Source organism: Ornithorhynchus anatinus, chromosome 2 (assembly GCF_004115215.2).
Source record: "Ornithorhynchus anatinus isolate Pmale09 chromosome 2, mOrnAna1.pri.v4, whole genome shotgun sequence".
Classification (NCBI taxonomy): Eukaryota; Metazoa; Chordata; class Mammalia; order Monotremata; family Ornithorhynchidae; genus Ornithorhynchus; species Ornithorhynchus anatinus.
This window is the reverse complement of record NC_041729.1, coordinates 55,898,918-55,920,349: the sequence shown is the minus strand read 5'-3', so window position 1 is coordinate 55,920,349 and position 21,432 is coordinate 55,898,918. Positions and strand designations below refer to the sequence as shown.

General features: G+C 53.3%; 2 protein-coding genes across 5 annotated transcripts in view; both read left to right on the top strand.

Annotated features, from left to right (window-relative positions):
* The window catches only part of ZC3H7A (zinc finger CCCH-type containing 7A), a 55,974-nt gene extending 53,764 nt beyond the window's left edge, over nucleotides 1-2,210 (top strand). For both annotated transcript variants that reach the window (XM_029056328.2, XM_001506203.5), the window contains exon 23: nucleotides 1,254-2,210. In XM_029056328.2, coding sequence (XP_028912161.1) covers nucleotides 1,254-1,443 — 190 coding nt within the window. In that variant the 3' untranslated portion in view covers nucleotides 1,444-2,210. The remainder of the gene's footprint in view (nucleotides 1-1,253) is intronic.
* A 9,746-nt stretch (nucleotides 2,211-11,956) lies between these two features.
* Nucleotides 11,957-21,432, top strand: part of TXNDC11 (thioredoxin domain containing 11) — a 66,803-nt gene continuing 57,327 nt past the window's right edge. For 2 of the 3 annotated variants that reach the window (XM_029057805.1, XM_029057804.1), the window contains exon 1: nucleotides 11,957-12,230. In XM_029057805.1, the coding sequence (XP_028913638.1) occupies nucleotides 11,961-12,230 (270 nt within the window). In that variant the 5' untranslated portion in view covers nucleotides 11,957-11,960. The remainder of the gene's footprint in view (nucleotides 12,231-21,432) is intronic. The other variant, XM_029057808.2, reaches the window with a different exon arrangement.

Sequence of the window (21,432 nt, the reverse complement as noted above, 5' to 3'; positions counted from 1 at the left end):
CCTCGCTGCTTCAGATCTGCCGGAATGCAACTCTCCCGGTCTTGGAAAGTCCTTCTGAAATCATATCCCCTCCAGGAAGGCTTCCTGAAAGTCATATCCCCTCCGGGAAGGCTTCCTGATTTATTTTGCTCTTCCCCAGTTCCTCGCTTCCCAACTGTCACCTCAGCACGTTTCTACGGTATTTGTTGAGCGCTTACTAGGTACCAAGCACTGGGTTAGGTGAAAGCACTTCTACACCAGCTCAGTTCCTGTATACTCAAACCCAGCGTTTTGACTCAAGCCACTGTTTTGAACGTAACGTCTTACGTATCCTACTGTTTAAACTCTCCTTTGTTTCTGTCACCCCCCGTCCCTTGAGAGCTAACACTCCTCTTTCCTAACTCTACTGTACCCTCCCCTATACTTAGTCTAGAACTCTGCACACATTCGGCATTCAGTAAGTACTGTTGTCCGATTGATAGATGGCCGTGCCCTTTATCGTGTGAGGTAACTAAGGGTGATTTTAAAAAGTAGAATCTTGAGATCCTTGTATTCAAACCAGAGGTACTCTCCTACCCTGGTGCAAAGAGCTCGCAGTAGGGAGCGTACATTTTTGCACACTCCCTAACGCGTATATTCTGGGAAGAAGTCACCAACATCGGCAGCTAATTTAGTAGCAGCAAAGCGCGGACCGTATATTGGTCCGTAATTCTGCCGTTCCTACTCCGCGCCCGCCGGGCTCCCGGTCTAAGGGCAGATTCCGCCAAAAGCAGAGAAGCAGTCGCAAAACAAGGTGAGAACATAAATTTCCGCTGATGCCGCCGCCGCCTCAGCCCGTGAATCCCTGGACTTCAGGTTTTTAGCCTGCTCACCTAGGTAGCGGTGCCCTCGAAATAATTTTGGTAGAGCTCCATCCAAAAAGAAGTTGAGTTAGCAGTGCCCTAAACATAATTTTAGTAGGGCATCAGAAAGAAGTTGAAGAAGGTCTGGATAATGAACATTAATGCAGGAATTGCTCTTGGGTGTCATAAAAAAGCACACAACTGCAAAGTACAGGAAATCCAGTGTTTAAAATGGGGATCCAGGGTATTTAGACTCAGCCAAGCGGCGGCATTACTGAACACTTAGTGGGTCTAGAACCCTGTCCTGAGTGCTTCTCATTGACAGTTTGGAGCGATGGGAAAATGTGGGTATTTTGTGTTGCAGACGTACGATTTCACTGTAATTGCCTGCGACTCGGTGCTCTAAACCGGAGTTTGATCTGATTTCAACAGGTATATGGATGGCACATGCATGGAAGGAAACAACTGTAAATTTGCGCATGGAAACGCTGAACTTCACGAATGGGAAGAAAGAAGAGATGTTCTAAAGATGAAGTTCAGCAAAGCAAGGAAAGACCACTTGATTGCTCCGAATGATAATGACTTTGGAAAATATAGTTTTTTGTTTAAAGATTTAAACTGATACTAAAGAGATGCTTACGTTTACCTGATCAAAGCGTTAACCTGAAAATTTGAAAGTATTCAAGAGCATGTGGCAGAAAACCCCCAAGTTTTCTGCTTTTATTGGTATATATTGTTCTTCCTGAACAACAGTCTATAGTAGATATGATGGTGGAGATGTTCAACAGATTTGGCTGGGCTCACCTGAAACCAGATGGTGAAGCGATAAACTGCCGTAACGTAAATCCTGTTATGCCATCTGTTGGACAGAATTTTGGCTGGATGTTTATTAAGGGGGAAAGGCGGATGAGGAAAAGATTACGTCTAGGAAAGCCCCTGTTCTGTCGGCCCTTCGGCCGAGGAGCCTCAGATAACACGATAACACACGCGGTGATTTGGAACGAGAAGAAAATGACGGTTGAAATTCTCTAGATGTTTGATGGAAAGGATTTGTTTTAAAAGAAATCAAGTTTGCTATTTATCTGTATGTAGGTTGCTAAAAAAAAAAAAAAAAAAGACTTTCTTAAAACAAACTTTTAAGCAAAATAACCATTTAACGCTAATGTGTTGAATGGGGTATTTTTTTCTCTGTATGTTTCATTACAATAACTTACTGAAAAGAATCATGCAAAAAGAGCATTGAACATTTTTTGAAAAGTCACTCAAGTGAAATTTTGTTCCTGGTCTTTGCTGTCGAAATGATTTTCCAAGGTTACACTTGTATTGTCAGTATTGTGTATTGTATGGACCAATATTGCCCGTAATAAAACATTTATATAGCTCTTAGAATATTGTGGCCTTTTTCTGGATTTCTAAACGACGGGTTTCCCAATCACAAGTCCTGTTGATCCATCGAACCCTTGAGCTTATTCTTGCGATTTTTTTGAGAGGGAGAGGCAAGTTGAGGGCTCGAAGATTTGGACTTTCCCCCAGAGAAGGTTATCAGATAATGATGTTTATTGGGCGCCTTCTGTGAGCAGAGCACTGAGCCCTAGGGAGGGTGAAATACAACAGAATTGTTAAACACGCTCCCTGTCCACAGGGAGCTTACGGTCCAGAGGGGAGTAATGGAAGGCTTTTTTTGCCTTTACGGAGCACACCGGGGCTGGAAAGGGACTGAGACGGATCCCTGCCTTCTGCTGGTGAATACCTCAACCTTCCAATGTTTTATTTTTTCCTTTTTTCAGAAGATCTCTTAGAATGGAGGATCTACAGCAGTCTCTCACTATTCCTGTATCGGTAATCTTCCCCTAATGATTTACAAAGACCAAGCCTTCAGGAGGCAGACTCGGGACTTGTTGAGTGGAGGAAAGACATTCCAAACCCTCCATTTTCTTAATGTTGCAACGAGAAAGCAGACTTGTTCTCCAACGTGCGGTGGGTTCTTCTGTTACGGTTCTGCAGGATTCCCTGGGACCATTTCACTCGATTGGATGCCACCGAGGATTCTTGGCGGGGGTGGAGCGTAACTGCATCCCCGTGTGACACTTATCCATCTGGGAATCCACTTGATTGACAGAACCTGCCCGGGAAAGCAATGAGGAAATGCTGATACTCTCCTCATCCTTCCGCCCCTTGGTCCGGATTCTTGGCGTTCCCGTTAGGCCCCTCAGGGAGGAGCAACAATAACGAGAAAAAAGAGTTTTAAAGGCCTGAGATTTTGAAAACGCTGTCATTATCAGTGTGAGCAACAGTAATTACCCGGGGCATCTACTAGGCGAAGACCACTGTATACCAAGAGCGGGGGATCGTACCGTAACAGGACGAAGCCCTGGGCCTTGCCCTGGAAGGTTTTTCCAATCCAGCGGCCATCGGGTGGTTATGCTGATATAAAGGAGCTGGTGAAACACGGCTCCTGCAACTTCAGCCCCATCTGCCTGGCCCTTTCTTCCCAAGCGGTAATGTGATGCCAAAACCTAGACTTCAATCCCATGCTGACGTGGGTCAAAAATTGAATTTCTAATGAGAAGCACCATCGCCTAGGGGGTGGGGCCTGAGCCAGGGAGTCAGAAGGACCTGGGTTCTAATTCTGGATGTCCCGCGTGTCCGCTGTGTGACCTTGGGTGTGTCACTTAACTTCTCTGTGCCTCAGCTACCTCAGCTGTAAAACGGGGATTAAGACCGAGCCCCATGTGGGACAGGGATTGTGTCCCAACTGATCACCTCCTATCCCGCCCCCAGTGTTTTCAACAGTCTTTGGCCCAGAGTAAGTGCTTAACGAGTACCGTTTAAAAAGAAGTCCTTGTAAATGTTCTTCGTAGGTTTGGATGATGATTGAGAAGCAGCGTGGCTCAGTGGTAAGAGCCCGGGGTCGGGAGTCAGAGGTCATGGGTTCTAATCCCGGCTCCGCCGCTTGCCAGCTGGGTGAAGTCACATCTTCTCTGGTGCCTCAGTTACCTCCTCTGTAAAATGGGGATGAAGACTGTGAGCCCCACGTGGGACAACCTCGATTACCTTCTATCTACCCCAGTGCTTGGCACATAGTAAGCACTTAAATACCAACATTACATGGCTATTATTATAGTTTCGTTACTGGGTCTACACATAGAACGTGTCTAGAAGAATATAGATTTGGGGTAAAGAAGTGATCCTCGATATTATCGATTCATCCCCTCAGTTTAGAGGAAATATGTCAATTGGTATTTTGCCCTAGTTTTAATAACACTCTGAGATCAAGCAGGGTTAGCCATAGTGGTGTTGCAACTCCTAATCTTTATTATCTTCGTTTCCTGACTTTGGCAACCGCAGAAGTGACGGTTTTGTTAGAGTTCGTAAATTATTGTGACCTCATCTGTAAAATGGGGATTAACCGTGAGCCTCACGTGGGACAACCCGATGACCCTGTATCTACGCCAGCGCTTAGAACAGTGCTCTGCACGTAGTAAGCGCTTAACAAATACCAACATTATTATTATTATTATCATTTTATTTATTTTTTTTGCTTTAGTTTGTTTCTTCGGTTGGACTTATAAAGGTGAGAGATCCGGGGCGATTCCCAGTGGAGTGCGGTTTTTTAGATTTTTTTTCTTTTCTCAACTGCAGCAGCGGGTGTTTGATCACAGGTACAAAGAACCAAAGGGTTCGGTGTGATCTTTGACAATTTAGGTGACTTTTAACATCTGTAGTGATGCAGTGAGAATTTGCTTCCGTTTCGGACATTTATATGCAATACTCCTCTTGCCGAAGAGCGACTGGTCTGGAGAAAAGGAGGAGGCCAGGCGAGCTTCTGGGCCGGTGGGTGGTTTCCCGAGACCTAATAATAATCATAATGATGGTATTTATTAAGCGCTTACTATATGCCAGGCACTGTACTAAGCTCTGGGGTGGATGCAAGCAAATGGCGCCGGACACGGTCCCTGTCCCGCGTGGGGTTCACGGTCTTAATCCCCATTTTGCGGATGAGGCAACCGAGGCCTAGAGAAGTGACTTCCCCAAGGCCACACAGCAGACAGGTGGCGGAGAGGGGATTAGAACCCAAGACCTTCTGACTCCCGGGCCCGTGCCCTCTCCGCTACGCCCCGCTGACCTGGGTCGGAGAGCTGGATTCTTAACCTTTTCCGTGGGGAAGGAGAGAGAGAGGGAGGCAGAGCTAAGCTTCCTTTGTCTCTCCTCCCTCAAACGTCCTGGGTTAGTTCTCTCTGGCCGCAGCCTTCCTTTCAAGCGATATTTATTGTGCACTCGATACACAGCCCTGCCCTGAGAACTTGGGAGTGCGGCAGACGACCCAATCCCTCCCCTCGAGAAGCTTTTAATAACGGAATTAAGTACTGACTGTGTGCTAAGTATTGTGCTAAGCACTCGGGCGGGTACAGGATCCAGTCGGGACGCAGTCCCTGTCTCACAGGCAAGTCATCTAATAGAAACTGAAGTCTAAGGGAACGGAGGGAGAGAATACGTTGAGCCTTAGGAGAGCTTAGTAAAGCCTAGCTGGAAGCTGAGCCTCAAATGCGTCGGGTTTTGGGGTGGGGAGTGAGGGTGTAAAATGAGTCAGGAGACCTGGGTTCTCATCCAGCCTCTGCCACTTGTCTGCTGTGTGACCTGAGGTAAATCGCTTAACTTCTCTGTGCCTCATCTTTAAAATGAGGTTTAAATGCCTGTTCTTCCTCCGCCTCAGACCAGGACCCTCACGTGGAGACGGGGACTGTGTCTGATCTAATTGTCCGGTATCGGAGCCCAGTGCGCAGCCCACGGTAAGTGCTTAAATACCACCGTTACAGTATTATTCAGTACTCTGGTCCCATGTCAGCACGTAAATTCTGAAATGGTAGTTTGGAGGGTGTGATCTGGGGTTAAGAAAACAGGGGAAAGTCTCGGAGAAGGTGGGATTTCTAGGCGGCGGGCCCGTTGTTGGGGAGGGATCGGCTCTGTTTGTTGCTCAATTGTACTTTCCAAGCGCTTAGTACAGTGCTCTGCACACAGTAAGCGCTCAATAAAATACGATCGAATGAATGAATGAATGGAGGGCTGGGAAAACGGGATTTGATTGGATGGGAAAGAGGTTTCGAGGGACCTGGGTTCCAATCCCAAACTCTGCCACTTGTCCGCCGTGTGACCTTGAGCGAGTCACTTAACTTCTCTGCCTCAGTTTCCTCATCAGTAAATACCCGTTCTTCCTGTCAGTTCCAGGGGGACTGTGAACGCCATACGGGAAAGCGATCGATCTGATAGTATTATCTATCCCAGAGCCCGATACACAGTACGTATTTAAAGACCTCTCTTATTATGGGTGGGAGAAAAGACGCCGCTGTTGGGTAGGGATTGTCTCTACCTGTTGCCGAATTGTGCTTTCCAAGCGCTTAGTACGGGGTTCTGCGCACAGTAAGCGCTCGGTAAATATGATTCAACGAATGAATGAATGACACTGATCCAGAGGTCAGAGGTGGGCGAGTTGAGAAGGAGGAACGGTGAGAAAATGGGGCAAGAAGGGAGCGTGAGCTGGAGAGTAGCAGGTGAAGAGGCGGATAAGGAGAGAGCTGATTCTAAAGAACCCTGAAGCCGACGGTGAGCAATTGCTTCTGGATGTGGAGGTTTTTGCGGAAGGGATGTAAGGAGAAAGACGTTTCAGGAAGATTATTCAGGCTGCGGAGCGGCCTGCAGACTAGAGGGAGGCGTTCGAGGGTGCTACATAGTAAGCTGATGGAGAGATGATGACGTTGGTATTTATTAAGCGCTTACTGTGTGCAGAGCCCTGTTCTAAGCGCCGGGGTGGATACAGGATCATCAGGTTGTCCCACGTGAGGCTCGCAGCTAATCCCCATTTTACAGACGAGGTCGCTGAGGCACAGAGAAGTGACTTGCCCACAGTCACCCAGCTGACACGTGGCAGAGCCGGGAGTCGAACCCATGACCTCTGACTCTTTCCACCTGAGCCGCGCTGCTTCTCGGCCGAGACGAAAAGAGCCTGAAAAGGTGACGGCCATCTGGGTAGAAAGGAAGGGCCAGATATTCCAGAAACGCGGCGAGGAAGAACCGGCCGTGTTAGGGTTGAATGAAGATGCCGTCAAAGATGCCCATCGAGGTCGTTAACTTCTAGAACGGGGAAGATGGGGGTGGTGTTGACAGGGATGGAGAAGTTAGGGGCGGGTATGGGCATGAGCCAGAGGACTAGTTCATTCATTCATTCAATAGTATTTATTGAGCGCTTACTCTGTGCAGAGCACTGTACTGAGCGCTTGGAACGAACAAGTCGGCAACAGATAGAGACAGTCCCTGCCGTCTGAGGGGCTTACGGTCTAATCGGGGGGAGACGGACAGACGAGAACGATGGCGATAAATAGAGTCGAGGGGAAGAACGGCTCGTAAAAACAATGGCAACTAAATAGAATCGAGGCGATGTACATTTCATTCACAAAATACATCGGGTTCAGTTTCAGACTTGTTCAGGGTGAGCGGGCGGGCCGGATATTCCTGCAGAGCGCTGTACGGTGAGCCTGGAAGGGTACCGCAGAGATCGATTAATCCATTAGAAGAAAAAGCGCGGCGTAATGGACGGAGCGCGGGCCCGCGAATCAGAAGGTCGTGGGAAGCAGCGCGGCTCGGCGGAAAGAGCCCGGGCTCCGGAGTCAGAGGTCATGGGTCCGACTCCCGGCTCTGCCACTCGTCAGCTGGGTGACCGTGGGCGAGTCACTTCGCTTCTCGGGGCCTCAGTTCCCTCATCTGGAAAATGGGGATTAACTGTGAGCCTCACGTGGGACAACCTGATCACCCTGGATCTCCCCCAGCGCTCAGCACAGCGCTCTGCACATAGTAAGCGCTTAACAAATGCCAACATTATTATTCTAAGCCCGGCTCTGCCACGTGTCTGCCGTGTGACCTCGGGCAAGTCAGTTCACTCCTCTGGGCCTCGGTGACCTCATCTGTAAAATGGGGATGGACACTGTGAACCCCCACGGGAGGGACTGTATTCATTCAATCGTATTTATTGAGCGCTTACTGTGTGCAGGGCACCGTACTAAGCGCTTGGAAAGTACAATTAGGCAACAGATAGAGACAATCCCTGCCCAACCACGGGCTCACAGTCCAGAAGGGGGGAAATTGACAACCCAACAAAGAGTAAAGAGGCATCAATACCATCAAAATTAGATAAATCGAAGCATATATATATACAATCTAACCCGATTTGCTTGTATCCACCTTAATACAGTGTCTGGCACGTAGTAAGCACTTAAGAAATACCATTTATCATCATTATTCCAATTCCGGCTCTGCCCCTTGGTTGTCGTGCGACGTCGGGCAACTCAATTTCTCCGTGCCGCAGTCCCCCCATGGGGGAGGTGGTTAAGAAGGTGGGACGGGGATTGCGTCCGACTTGATCAGTTTCATCTATCCCTGCACTTAGTACAGTCCCTGGCACATAGTAAGCGCTTAAGAAAGATCATTTTTTAAAATCCACTGTTTATCGAGGTCTTGCCGGTTTCGAGAAGCTTATAATAATGTTGGTATTTGTTAAGCGCTTACTATGTGCCGAGCACTGTTCTAAGCGCCGGGGTAGACACAGGGGAATCAGGTTGTCCCACGTGGGGCTCACGGTCTTAATCCCCATTTTACAGATGAGGGAACTGAGGCACCGAGAAGTGAAGTGACTAGCCCACAGTCACACAGCCGACAAGTGGCAGAGCTGGGATTTGAACTCATGAGCCCTGACTCCAAAGCCCGTACCCTTTCCACTGAGCCACGCTGCTTCTCTAATTCTAATTCTCTAATTATAGTTTCATGGAGACAGATAGAAAAGGAGGTGGACAGAACGAAGACCGCAAATTCATTCAGTAGTATTTATTGAGCGCTCACTATGTGCAGAGCACTGTACTAAGCGCTTGGAATGTACAATTCGGCAACAGATAGAGACAATCCCTGCCCAGTGACGGGCTCACAGTCTAAGCGGGGGAGACAGACGGACAAAAACAAGACAACGTAAACACGATAAATAGAATCAAGGGGAGGTATACCTCATTGACAAAATGAATAAGGTAATAAAAATATACACAAATGAGCGCAGTGCTGAGGGGAGGAGAAGGGAGAGGGGGAGGAGCAGAGGGAAAGGAGGGGAAAGGGGGCTTAGCTGAGGGGAGGTGAAGAGCGCGGGTAGAGGGAGCAGAGGGAAAAGGGGGAGCTCAGTCTGGGAAGGCCTCTTGGAGGAGGTGAGTTTTAAGTAGGGTTTTGAAGAGGGGACGAGAATGAGTTTGGCGGAGGTGAGGAAGGAGGGCGTTCCGGGACCATGGGAGGACGTGGCCCAGGGGTCGACGGCGGGATAGGCGAGACCGGGGGACGGTGAGGAGGTGGGCGGCAGAGGAGTGGAGCGTGTGGGGTGGGGAGTAGAAAGAGAGAAGGGAGGAGAGGTAGGAGGGGGCGAGGGGATGGAGAGCCTCGAAGCCTAGAGTGAGAAGTTTTTGTTTTGTGCGGAGGTCGATAGGCCAACCAACCACTGGAGGGTTTGGAGGAGGGGAGTGACTTGAGGTCCAGAGCGTCGACTAGGTAAGTGTGCAAATACGGTATGAGCAGCGTGGCTCAGTGGAAAGAGCCCGGGCTTGGGAGTCAGAGGTCGTGGGTTCTAATCCCCGCTCCGCCGCTCGTCAGCTGGGTGACTTTGAGCAAGTCACTTCACCTCTCTGGGCCTCAGTGGCCTCGTCTGTAAAAGGGGGATGAAGACTGGGAGCCCCACGGGGGACAACCTCATCACCCTGTATCTCCCCCAGCGCTTAGAACAGTGCTTGGCACATAGTAAGCGCCTAACAAATACCGTCCTCATTATATAGGTAGAGTGGATGCACAACTGACGTGGGGACTGGGAGAAGTGAAGAAGTGGGACAAGGCTTTTGGAGGAGGAGGAGGAGGAGGAGGAGGGGGGACTTCTCGGGGCCTCAGTGACCTCGTCTGTAAAATGGGGAGGAAGCCTGTGAGCCCCTCACGTGGGACCACCTGATTGTCCTGTACCTCCCCCAGCGCTTAGCACGGTGCTCGGCACATAGTAAGCGCTTCACGGATACCCACATTATGATTATTATTATTCTGTGCCTCAGTGACCTCCTCTGCAAAATGGGGATTAACTGGGAGCCTCCCGTGGGACCACCTGATGACCCTGGATCTCCCCCAGCGCTCAGCACAGGGCTCTGCACCTGGTATGCGCTTAACAAACACCAACATCATCATTATTATTATTATTATTTCGGAGAGGAGCGGCTTTCTGGACTTGAGGGGGGGAGGGATGCAGGCAGGGCTCAGGGGTGAGGGAAGGGGGGGAAGCGGGAGGGGGGACAAGAAGAATAAGTAATTATGTTGGTTTGTGTTAAGCGCCGTTCTAAGCGCTGGGGAGGATACAAGGCGATCAGGTGGTCCCACGTGAGGCCCACCGTCTTCATCCCCATTTTACAGATGAGGTCACTGAGGCCCAGAGAAGTCAAGTGCCTTGCCCAAAGTCACACGGCAGACAAGGGGGCGGAGCCGGGATTCGAACCCAGGACCTCGGGCTCCCCAGCCCGGGCTCTTTCCACTGAGCCACGCTGCTTCTCAAGCACTTAGTCCGGTGCTCGGCACCTAGTAAGCGCTCCATAAATACTATTGAATGAATAGATGGATGAATGAATGAATGAATGAAGGGGCGGGGCCCAACAGCCGGCCCTTGTGCGCATGCGCCGACGGCGGCCTCCACCGGCCGGGGGGGGAAACAGGGAGGGCCGGAAGGGGCGGGGCCTCCCCAGGGGGCGGGGCCGAGGGCGGGGAGGGCTGAAGGGAGGGGAGGGGCCTAACGAGGGGGCGTGGCCGAATGGATGACGTCAGGGCTGGGAGGGGGAGAAGGGGCGGAGCCTAGGGATGACGTAGGGACTGGACGAGGGAGACGGGGCGGAGCCTATGGATGGCGTGGGAGACTGGAAGGGGCGGGGCCTAAGGGCTGACGTGAGGGCAGGGTGGGGGAGAAGGGGCGGGGTCAGGCTAGGGGGCGGGGCCTAAGGGCTGACGTGGAGCCGGGAGGGGGAGAAGGGGCGGGGGTCAGGCTAGGGGGCGGGGCCTAAGGGCTGACGTGGAGCCGGGAGGGGGAGAAGGGGCGGGGTCAGGCTAGGGGGCGGGGCCTAAGGGCTGACGTGGAGCCGGGAGGGGGAGAAGGGGCGGGGTCAGGCTAGGGGGCGGGGCCTAAGGTCTGACGTGGAGCCGGGAGGGGGAGAAGGGGCGGGGTCAGGCTAGGGGGCGGGGCCTAAGGGCTGACGTGGAGCCGGGAGGGGGAGAAGGGGCGGGGTCAGGCTAGGGGGCGGGGCCTAAGGGCTGACGTGGAGCCGGGAGGGGGAGAAGGGGCGGGGTCAGGCTAGGGGGCGGGGCCTAAGGTCTGACGTGGAGCCGGGAGGGGGAGAAGGGGCGGGGTCAGGCTAGGGGGCGGGGCCTAAGGGCTGACGTGGAGCCGGGAGGGGGAGAAGGGGCGGGGTCAGGCTAGGGGGCGGGGCCTAAGGGCTGACGTGGAGCCGGGAGGGGGAGAAGGGGCGGGGTCAGGCTAGGGGGCGGGGCCTAAGGGCTGACGTGGAGCCGGGAGGGGGAGAAGGGGCGGGGTCAGGCTAGGGGGCGGGGCCTAAGGGCTGACGTGGAGCCGGGAGGGGGAGAAGGGGCGGGGTCAGGCCTGGGGGCGGGGCCTAAGGTCTGACGTGAGGGACTGGGGGGGAGAAGGGGCGGGGTCAGGCCTGGGGGCGGGGCCTAAGGGCTGACGTGAGGGACTGGGGGGGAGAAGGGGCGGGGCCCGACGAGGAGCGGGGCCCAAAGGATGACGTGGGAGCCGGGAGGGGGAGAAGGGGCGGAGCCTAGGAATGACGTAAGGGACTGGAAGGGGCGGGGCCTAAGGGCTGACGTGAGGGCAGGGAGGGGCAGAAGGGGCGGGGCCTGTGCCGGAAGTGTGGCGGGGGGGGGGGGGCGGTGTGAGGAGGAGGAGGAGGAGGGGGCGGGTCGGGGCTGACGTGGGACTGTGGGGTTCGAGGTGGCGGCGGCGGCGGCGGCGGAGGCGGCGGGGCCTCCCTGGGGGGCCGGGCGAGGCGGCGGCGGGCGGGGGGAGGATGTAATGTCGTTATGTGGCGGGGGCGGCGGGGGAGGCGGCTCGTGCGCGGGCCCGTCCTCCCCGTCGGCCTCCCCGTCGGCCTCCCCGTCGGCCTCGTCCTCGTTCCCGCCGGCCTGGTCGTCGTCGTCGTCGTCGTCGTCGTCCCCGCCGCGGCTGCCGTTGGGCCCGGTGAGGCGGCGTCTGCGCGGCGCGTCCCTGATGGCCCGGCGCAGGCCCGAGCTGCTGTGCGGGGCGGTGGCGCTGGGCTGCGCCCTCCTCCTGGCCCTCAAGTTCACCTGCAGGTAACGGCCCCCGCCGCCCCCCCCGTCTCTCCCCCCCCCCCCCGGGCCGGACCCCTTTCGCAGCCGAGGGCCCCGACGAAGAAGAAGGACCATCACGTTGGTATTTGGGAAGCGCCGACCACGGGCCCGACCAGTCTCCCGAGCGCGGCGGGAGACGCGGGGGAGTCGGGCTGGCCCACCTGGGGCTCCCGGGCTGCGTCCCCATTTGACAGGCCAGGGCACGGAGGCACGGAGCGCAATGATAATGATGATAATATTGGCATTTGAGCGCTTACTACGTGCAGAGCACCGTGCTAAGCGCTGGGGGAGAGGCAGGGTCATCGGGTGGTCCCACACGAGGCTCCCGGTGAATCCCCATTTGACAGACGAGGTCACCGAGGCACAGAGAATAATAATGTTGGTATTTGTTAAGCGCTTGCTATGTCCAGAGCACTGTTCTAAACGCTGAGGTAGATACAGAGTCATCAGGTTGTCCCACGTGAGGCTCACGGTGAATCCCCGTTTCACAGATGAGGTCACCGAGGCACAGAGAATAATAATCATGTTGGTATTGGTGAAGCGCTTACTAGGTGCAGAGCGCTGCGCTAAGCGCTGGGGGAGATGATACGGGGTCATCAGGTTGTCCCACGTGGGGCTCCCAGTTAATCCCCATTTGACAGATGAGGGAACTGAGGCCCAGAGAAGTGAAGTGACTCGCCCACAGTCACCCAGCAGACAAGTGGCAGAGCCGGGATTCTTAAGCACGTCCTCTGTGCCCAGCACTGTTCTAATAATAATGTGGGTATTAAACGCTTCCTATGTGCCCAGCACTGTTCTAATAATAATAGCGATAATACTAACGATGACATTTCTTAAGCGCTTCCCATGTGCCCGGCACTTTTCTAATAATAATAATAATAATGATGTAGATATTTGTTAAGCGCTTCCTACGTGCCCAGCACTGTTCTAATAGTAATAGTGATAATACTAAAGATGGCATTTCTTAAGCGCTTCCCATGTGCCCGGCACTTTTCTGATAATAATAATAATAATGTAGATTTTTGTTAAGCGCTTCCTATGTGCCCGGCACTTTTCTAATAATAATAATAATGATGTAGATATTTGTTAAGCGCTTCCTACGTGCCCAGCACTGTTCTAATAGTAATAGTGATAATACTAAAGATGGCATTTCTTAAGCGCTTCCCGTGTGCCCGGCACTTTTCTAATAATAATAATAATGTAGAGATTTGTGAAGCGCTTCCTACGTGCCCGGCACTGTTATAATCATAGTGATAATACTAAAGATGGCATTTCTTAAGCGCTTCCTATGTGCCCAACACTTTTCTAATAATAATAATAATAATAATAATGTTGGTATTTTAGCGCTTCCTATGTGCCCGGCACTGTTCTAATAGTAATAATAATAATAATAATGTTGGTATTTAAGCGCTTCCTATGTGCCCAGCACTGTTCTAATAATAGTAATAATAATAATGAGGGCATTTCCTAAGCGCTTCCTATGTGCCCAGCGCTGTTTTAATAATGATGGCGTTTCTTAAGCGCTTCCTGTGTGCCCAGCACTGTTCTAATAAAAATAGTAATAATGGTGATGGCGTTTCTTAAGCGCTTCCTGTGTGCCCAGCACCGTTCTAATAAAAATAGTAATAATAATAATAATGGTGATGGCGTTTCTTAAGCACTTCCTATATGCCGAGCACTGTTCCAAGAATAATGAGGTCGGTACTTGTTAAGCGTTTCCTCTGTGCAGACCACCGTCCTAAGCGCCGGGGGAGATACAGGGTCATCAGATTGTCCCACGTGGGGCTCACGGTTTTTCATCCCCATTTTTCCAGATGAGGTCACTGAGGCACAGAGAAGTGAAGTGATTTGCCCAAGGTCGCACAGCAGACAAGCGGCAGAGTCGGGATTAGAACCCACGACCTCTGCCTCCCCAGCCCGGGCTCTTGGCACTCATCCACGCTGGTGAAGTGACTCGCCCAAAGGCACACAGCCGACAGGTGGCGGAGCCGGGATTGGAACCCACGACCTCTGACTCCTAAACCCGGGTTCTTGCCTCTGGCCAGGCACCGTACTAAGCCCTGGGGGAGTGATGACGGTATTTTTTAACCACTTACTATGTGCTGAGTACTCCCTAGGTACGAAGTATATACTACGTCCTAAGCGCTGGGGTGGATACAAGCAAATCAAGTGAAGTGACTCGTCCAAAGTCACCCAGCTGACTATCATCGCGGGATTTTTCACCAGCGCTTACTACTAGGCGCCAAGCACCGTCCTAAACGCTGGGGCCGCAAATGCCCCCGTCCCCCCCCCCCCCATCGGACGGGACCCACGTCCCCGTCCCCCTTTTCCACATGAGGTCGCTGAGGCCCGGAGGAGGGAAGGGGCTGGCCCAAGGTCCCACGGCCGACAAGGATAATAATAGCGTCGGTATTTGTTAAGCGCTTACTATGTGCAGAGCACTGTTCTAAGCGCTGGGATAGACACCGGGGAATCAGGTTGTCCCACGTGGGGCTCACAGTCTTCATCCCCATTTGACAGATGAGGGAACTGAGGCGCAGAGAGGTGAAGTGACTTGCCCACAGTCACCCAGCTGCCAAGGGGCAGAGCCGGGATTCGAACCCATGCCCTCTGACTCCCAAGCCCGGGCTCTTTCCACTGAGCCACGCCGCTTGTCCACCTCCTTACCCCAAATCTCTCTCGGTCTGAACGCACTCCGTGTGTCAGCGCTTAGGACGGTGCTCTGCACGCAGTAAGCGCTCAGTAAATACCAATCGAATGAATGTAGTAACAAAATTATCATCCAAACCTATGCGGGACATTCGATAATAATAATGATGATGATGATGACGTTTGTGAAGCGCTTCCTCTGGGCCAGGCCCTGCTCCGAGCGCCGGGGAGGATACGAATCGATCGGGTTGTCCCACGTGGGGCTCACAGTCTTCGTGCCCCTTTCACAGAGGAGGTCACTGAGGCACGGAGAAGTGAGGTGACTTGGCCAAAGTCACACAGGCGGCGGAGCCGGGATCTGAACCCACGATCCCCGACTCCCCAGCCCGTGCTCCTTGCTGCGAGCCACCCCGCTTCTCCGGCGCGTAAATTGTAATTTACAGTTACGATCAGAACCCGTGACCTTCTGACGCCCAGGCCCCGGCCTCTCGCCACTGGGCCACGCTGCTTCCCGGAGACTAGATTTAGAGACATCTAAATCTCTAAATTACGAAATAGACACCCGTCGATCACCCATTGGTATCGATCCAGCGCTTCTCGGGTGCAGGACGTTGTTCCGGGCGTTTGGGAGACGAGAAGAGAAGCAGACTTTCTTCACAGCGTAGACCCGCTTCCTCAGGCGGAGACCGGCCTCCCGGCCGGTTCTAGGTCGGCCACCGAGAGCCGGGGTCGTGGGGGTTTCCTTAGTGCTGAGGGAAACCTCCGTTTTTCAGGGACAGGGACGGGCCAGAGACAGTTTCCCTAGATGTGAGGGGACCCTCCATTTCTGAAAGCCCACCGGCTTTGAGACGCTTCCGTTTTAAACCCCATGGCTCCCCGGGTAACGGGGTCGTAATATAATAATAATACAGTTCGTATTCGGTAAGCGCCTGCTACGTGCCGCGCACCGTTCTGAGCGCTGGGGTAGATACAGGGTCGTCAGGTTGTCCCACGTGAGGCTCCCAGTCTTCATCCCATTTGACAGATGAGGGAACCGAGGCCCAGAGAAGTGAAGCGACTTGCCCACCGTCACCCGGCTGACCAGAGGTGGGATTCGAACCCGTGACCTCCGACTCCCAAGCCCGGGCTCTTTCCACTGAGCCACGCTGCTTCTCCATCAAGGGGCCTTTCCCTCTTCCCTCCCCCGGCCATCTCCCTGCCATATGGAACGGCCACATCACTCCTTCCGTCTGTCCTCGGCCTCGCTTGGTAACAGTAATAGTAACGGGGTTCGTTAAGCGCTTGCGATGTGCCAAGCACCGTCCTGAGGGCCGATTACAAGGTAAGCAGGGTGGACGCCGTCCCCGTCCCACGTGGGGCTCGCCCTCTTAATCCCCCTTTTCCGGATGAGGTGACCGAGGCCCAGTGAAGTGACTTCCCCGAGGTCACCCGACAGAAGTGGCGGAGCCGGGATGGGCACCCACGACCTCAGGCTCCCCGGCCCTCGCCGCCGGGCCGGGGACGGACGGCACCTTCCCTTTTTCTTTTTGAACCGGAACGCGGTGGTGGGGCTACCGATCCCCCCCCCCCCAGCTGGCCTGGGTGCTTGGGATTCCTAGGCTCGTCACACTTCACTGAAACACGTGCCGTGCGGAGGGGAGCGTTGAGTATAACAGAAGCCCCGGTTATACTTATCGGACATCTCCGGCCCATCGCAGCTCGAGCCCCATTAGTGACGGGCCGATCCCCTCCCCCTTCCGACCCCTTAAATCGGGCCCGGTCGTATCCGGTGACTTCCGCGGGGGCGGGCGCGATGACCAGAGCGGAAATGACCGAGGGTATTGGGCCCGAGAGCTTGCAGTTGACCGCGGGGCTTGCGTCTGGGGTGGCGCCGTCCACGTCCTTCCCCGCTGCGGGCCGTGTCCGCCCCCGGGACGGCGGATGCAGGCGGACGTTCAAACGCCCGGCGGAGGGCACTCGGCACTCTTCCCCGGAAACCCCTTTAGGGACAAGGTGTAGCCCCGGCTGCGCCCCGGTTCCGTAGGTGAAAACTTCAGCACTCGCACCCTCCCCTGCTTCTTGCTGTTTGACCGTCCCCTAGGGCATCTGCACTGTATCCTACCGCACCCTCCGTGAGGTGTGGGTGACGTGGCGGAGTCTATTCCATTAGGGTTCCTAGCGGTGTCTGGGGCCGCCGTGGGTGACGGAATCCCGGACGGGGTGGACCGTGGGCCCGACGCGTTCTGGTCGTGTCCCCTGTGGGCCGTTGTCCCCGTGAGCCGCCGGGACCTGTCGTCCTCCGGAGGACCGGCTGGGGGGACCCCTCTCACCCTCTAGTCCGACGTCTCCGACTCGAAGAGGGGGAAAGAAGCCGGGCCGAGCCCCTGGCTGGACTGGAGTTCCCAAACCTGGCGAGTCCTCGTGCCAGGAATTAGCGCAGCGTGTGGGCCTCGGCCATTGTTGCGCCCCTGATCGAACGGGAGGTAGTTCTGAAAATTAACGGTGAGATCCGGATGATGTTCCCCCCTCCCCCCCACGACTCCTTCCAGACCTCTGTCGGGGAAGCAGCGTGGCCTAGTGGAAAGAACTGGGGCCCGATACTCAGAGGACCTGGGTTCTGATCCCCGCTCTGCCGCGTACTTGCTGTGTGACCTTGGACAAGTCACTTAACTTCCCTGGGCCTCAGTTCCCTCATCTGCAAAATGGGACTGCAATACCCGTTTTCTCTCTTTCTTAGACCGGGATTTCCAGGTGGGGACCTGATGATCTTGTATTTACCCCAGCATTTAGTACAGTGCTTGTTAGATACTTAAATACAGTTATTTAGGCAGAGCCCATTAAGTTGCTACGAGGCTTTTTCCCCTTTGGGTACGTTTAATTTTCTCGTGGTTGGCATTTGGTGACTATACAGCACAACGAATCTGCAGATTTATTTTTTTTTTTGGTGGTATTTAAGAGCTTACTATATGCTAGGCCCTGTACTAAGCACTGGGGTAGGTTCAAGCTAAGCGGGTCGGACGCAGTCCCTATCCCCCGGGGGCCTCACGGTCTTAATCCCCGTTTTACAGATGAGGTAACCGAGGCCCAGTGAAGTGACTTGCCCAAGGTCACACAGCAGACAAGTGGCGGATCGTTCCGTCTCCGGGCCCTGAGCTGTATCCAGGGGGCCATGTCAGTTCTACCATTGCTTTGGTGCTTTTGTCCACGACCTTATCAAGGAAGAGTAATTTGGAAAGGGGAAGGATTTGGGGGGGGGGGGGGGGGTCGTTTTTCTTGAGTGTTGTTGTGCCAGGTGCTGTTGAGCATCCACACGTGTACAGAAAAAACTCACCCCAGCTGTTAGTTGCATCCTGCTCTAAACCATTGTGAAAGAAGCCGATTAGGACACGTCACCCAGTGGCAGCTTCTCTAAAAATCTTAGGGCTTTGAGACGGGCGATTTCTTTAACGGTTGCCGGGGAGGACCAGAGAAAGTATACTTAATATGTTCCGCCTCAGACTAATATTTATCTTCAGGTGGATAGGAATATTTACTTTAGGGAAGCAACACAAAGCAAGAAGGAAGAAAGTATTAAGGCTTATCCAGTTTCTTCCGTTGTTAATTTCTAGAGGGACGTTAACAAAATTTTCAGGTCAAGGATTTTTATTTTTTTTTTAAATCCATTACACCTGTAATGCCCTCTTCTTTGTTCTTGGATTAGAATTTATGCTTATATCTTTAGAGCTCCATGGTCCCGAAGCCAAAGGCGTCCTTGTTTTATCTTCGCTCCCACAACCACCCTGGAGTTGACAAACACTGAGTCGGAGCCAAGGACCGTTGATAGGTTACGGTAAGACTGAACGTCCCCTGAGAGAGCTCCGAAAGGAGGGCCGTTCTCGTTTCTGCGGGGAGTTTCCACCGAGCTAAAAACAGGCCGATGTTTTACGGGGCTGTCGACTCTTGATTTCCCAGAGTAGCGGAGGGCTGGGTGAAACAGTTGATGAATAAATGGTACTTATTGAGCGCTTACTGGGTGCAGAGCACTAGAGTAAGCGACTGGGAGAGTACAGTAGAATAGAGTGGGTAGACACGTTTCCTGCCCACAGCGAGTTTTCGGTGTAGACGTGAATAGAAATCACTGCGTCCTCTACGAGGCTTGCTTTGCCGCGTTGTCTCTTCTTGTTCCTCACAGTAACGGAGCTAGGTGAGTCGAGCGGGGGATGTGGTTAACCTGCAGATGGCCTTGTGGAGCTTGGGCCTGGCAAATTCGAGACCTGGGTTCCAGGTCCCGCTCTCCAAACGGGCCTGACTTGCATTTCCAGCCCCTCTGCTTCGTATCCCTCCTGCCCTTATTAATAATAATAATATTAATGACGGTATTTGCTAAGCGCTTACTGTGTGCCAGGCCCTGTTCTAAGCGCTGGGCTCGATGCAAGGAAAGCAGGTTGTCGCACGTAGGGCTCACAGTTTTAATCCCCATTTAACAGATGAGGGAACTGAGGCACAGAGAAGTGAAGTGACTTGCCTAAAGTCACAAGGCTGACAAGTGGCGGAGCCGGGATCAGAACCCATGACCTCTGACTCCCAAGCCCGGGCTCTCTCCACCGAGCCACGCTGCTTCTCAGCAGGATTCTCCTCCACCATCCCAAACTGGGTGGCCAAAGTCTGGGCTCTTGCCCTGGATCAGTGAAGAAGTCCTCATCTCTGCCCTCCTGCGACAAGGCTCTTCTCCAGCCTCTACTCCTCTACATCGGGGCTTTCCAGATCAACTTGTATCTATCCTGGCGCTTAGAACAGTGATGGACACAAAGTACGTGTTAAGTAAATGTATTATTTTTATTATTATTCTTATTTATGAGAGCAGCCCGGGCCAGGGGGGGTCAGAGGACCTGGGTTCTGATCCCAGCTTCTCCACTTGTCTGCTGTGGAACCTTGACCAGGTCATTTAATGTTTCTGCCTCGGTCCCTCATCCGTACAGTGGGGATGAAGTCAGGGAGTCCTATGTGGGACAGGGACTGTGTCCAACCGGTTTATTTTGTATCTCCTCCGGCTCCTAGTAAGCACTTAACAAATACCATTAAAAGATGAGATGAAATGGAGATAAAAGAGCTGCTCTCGGGAGTCCCAGCTGGGAATAGGGATTAGGTCTGGTCTACTTTCCTCAATCCCAATCCTCCTTGACCTCCTAGCCGCCTTGGACGCCGTGGACTACTTCCTTACCCTGGAAACGCTAACTGTCCTTGGTTTTTTCTAGCACAGTTCTCTCCAGGTTCGCCTCCTACCCCTTTGGCTAATCGCTCAGTCACTTTCACTGGCTCTTCTTCTGCCTCCTACTCCCTAACTGCGGGTGCCCCTCGAGGTTCCGTCCTTGATCCGTCGGTCGTATTCGACTGCTGACCGTGTGCAGAATACTGTACTGAGCGCTTGGGGGAGTGCAGTATAACAGAATTGGTAGACAAGCTCCCTGCCCACAGCAAGCGTGCAGTCTCGAAGGTGCTTGCAGTCTAGATCCCCTTTGTTAATCGGTTTCTAACCCCTTCACTGGGGAGCTCTTCCGCTCCCACTCGTCTAGGCAGATGATTCCCCAAACTGCCTCCTCCCAAATCTCGCACTTCCATCTGCCTCCGGGACCTATCCACCTGATGTCCTGCCAACACCTCGACATCACCTTGTCCAAGATCGAAACTCCTCGTCTTCCTTCCTGGATCCTGTCTTCGACCTAACTTTCCCATCGCAGTTCCCACCACCACCAGCTCATCACACCACCACCATCCTTCCTCCGTCCCAAGTTCGGAGCCTTGGCGCTATCCTTGACCCCTTCCTCTCTTTCAGCCTCCATCTTCGGTCTGTCGCCAGATCCTGCCTGTCTGTCTCCACAACTTTTCCAGAAGCCCCCACCCCCCTCCTCTCCTTCCAGACGGTCACCACGCTCATCCGGCCACTTGTCGTATCCCAGCTTTTCTTCTGACCCCTAGTCCCTCCCCTCGCATTCAGACCTCACTCTGCTTGCCGGTCATTCTTCGAATTTGTCGTGCTGCACACGTCTCTCCTTCCCAGACTCCTCCAGTGATCGCTCATCCCTCTCTGCAACGAGCGGGAATTCCTGAACATTTAAGGCATTTTCTCAGCTCTCCCGCTCTCCCGGGTCGGCTCCCTTTCCCCGCTACATCCCAGCCCATTCTCCTTGTTCCTGTCAAGCTAACCTAACTGCTTAGTCTTTTTTAAATTTAATTTTACTTTTTTTAATGGCACTTGTTCAGGGCTTACTATGCGGCAGGCATTGCACTGTACTGAAATCAGGTCGGACACAGTCCCTGTCCCACATTGGGGCTCAATGTTCTCTCGCCGTGTGCTACTGGTCTCTCGTTCTGCACCTTCCCTTCTTCCTTTAACACTCTCCCCGCTTCAGTGGGACAGACCGCTTCCTCTCCTCTTCTTTACAGACCTTTAGAATGATATCTAGTCCCGTTGATTTCTAATCTCCCCACCTCCTATCCCCCTCGCTGCCTTTATAGCATTTCCTCCACTCTGTAATACAGTGTCCGCCACCCCACCGAGTTAGAAGATTCCACAGAG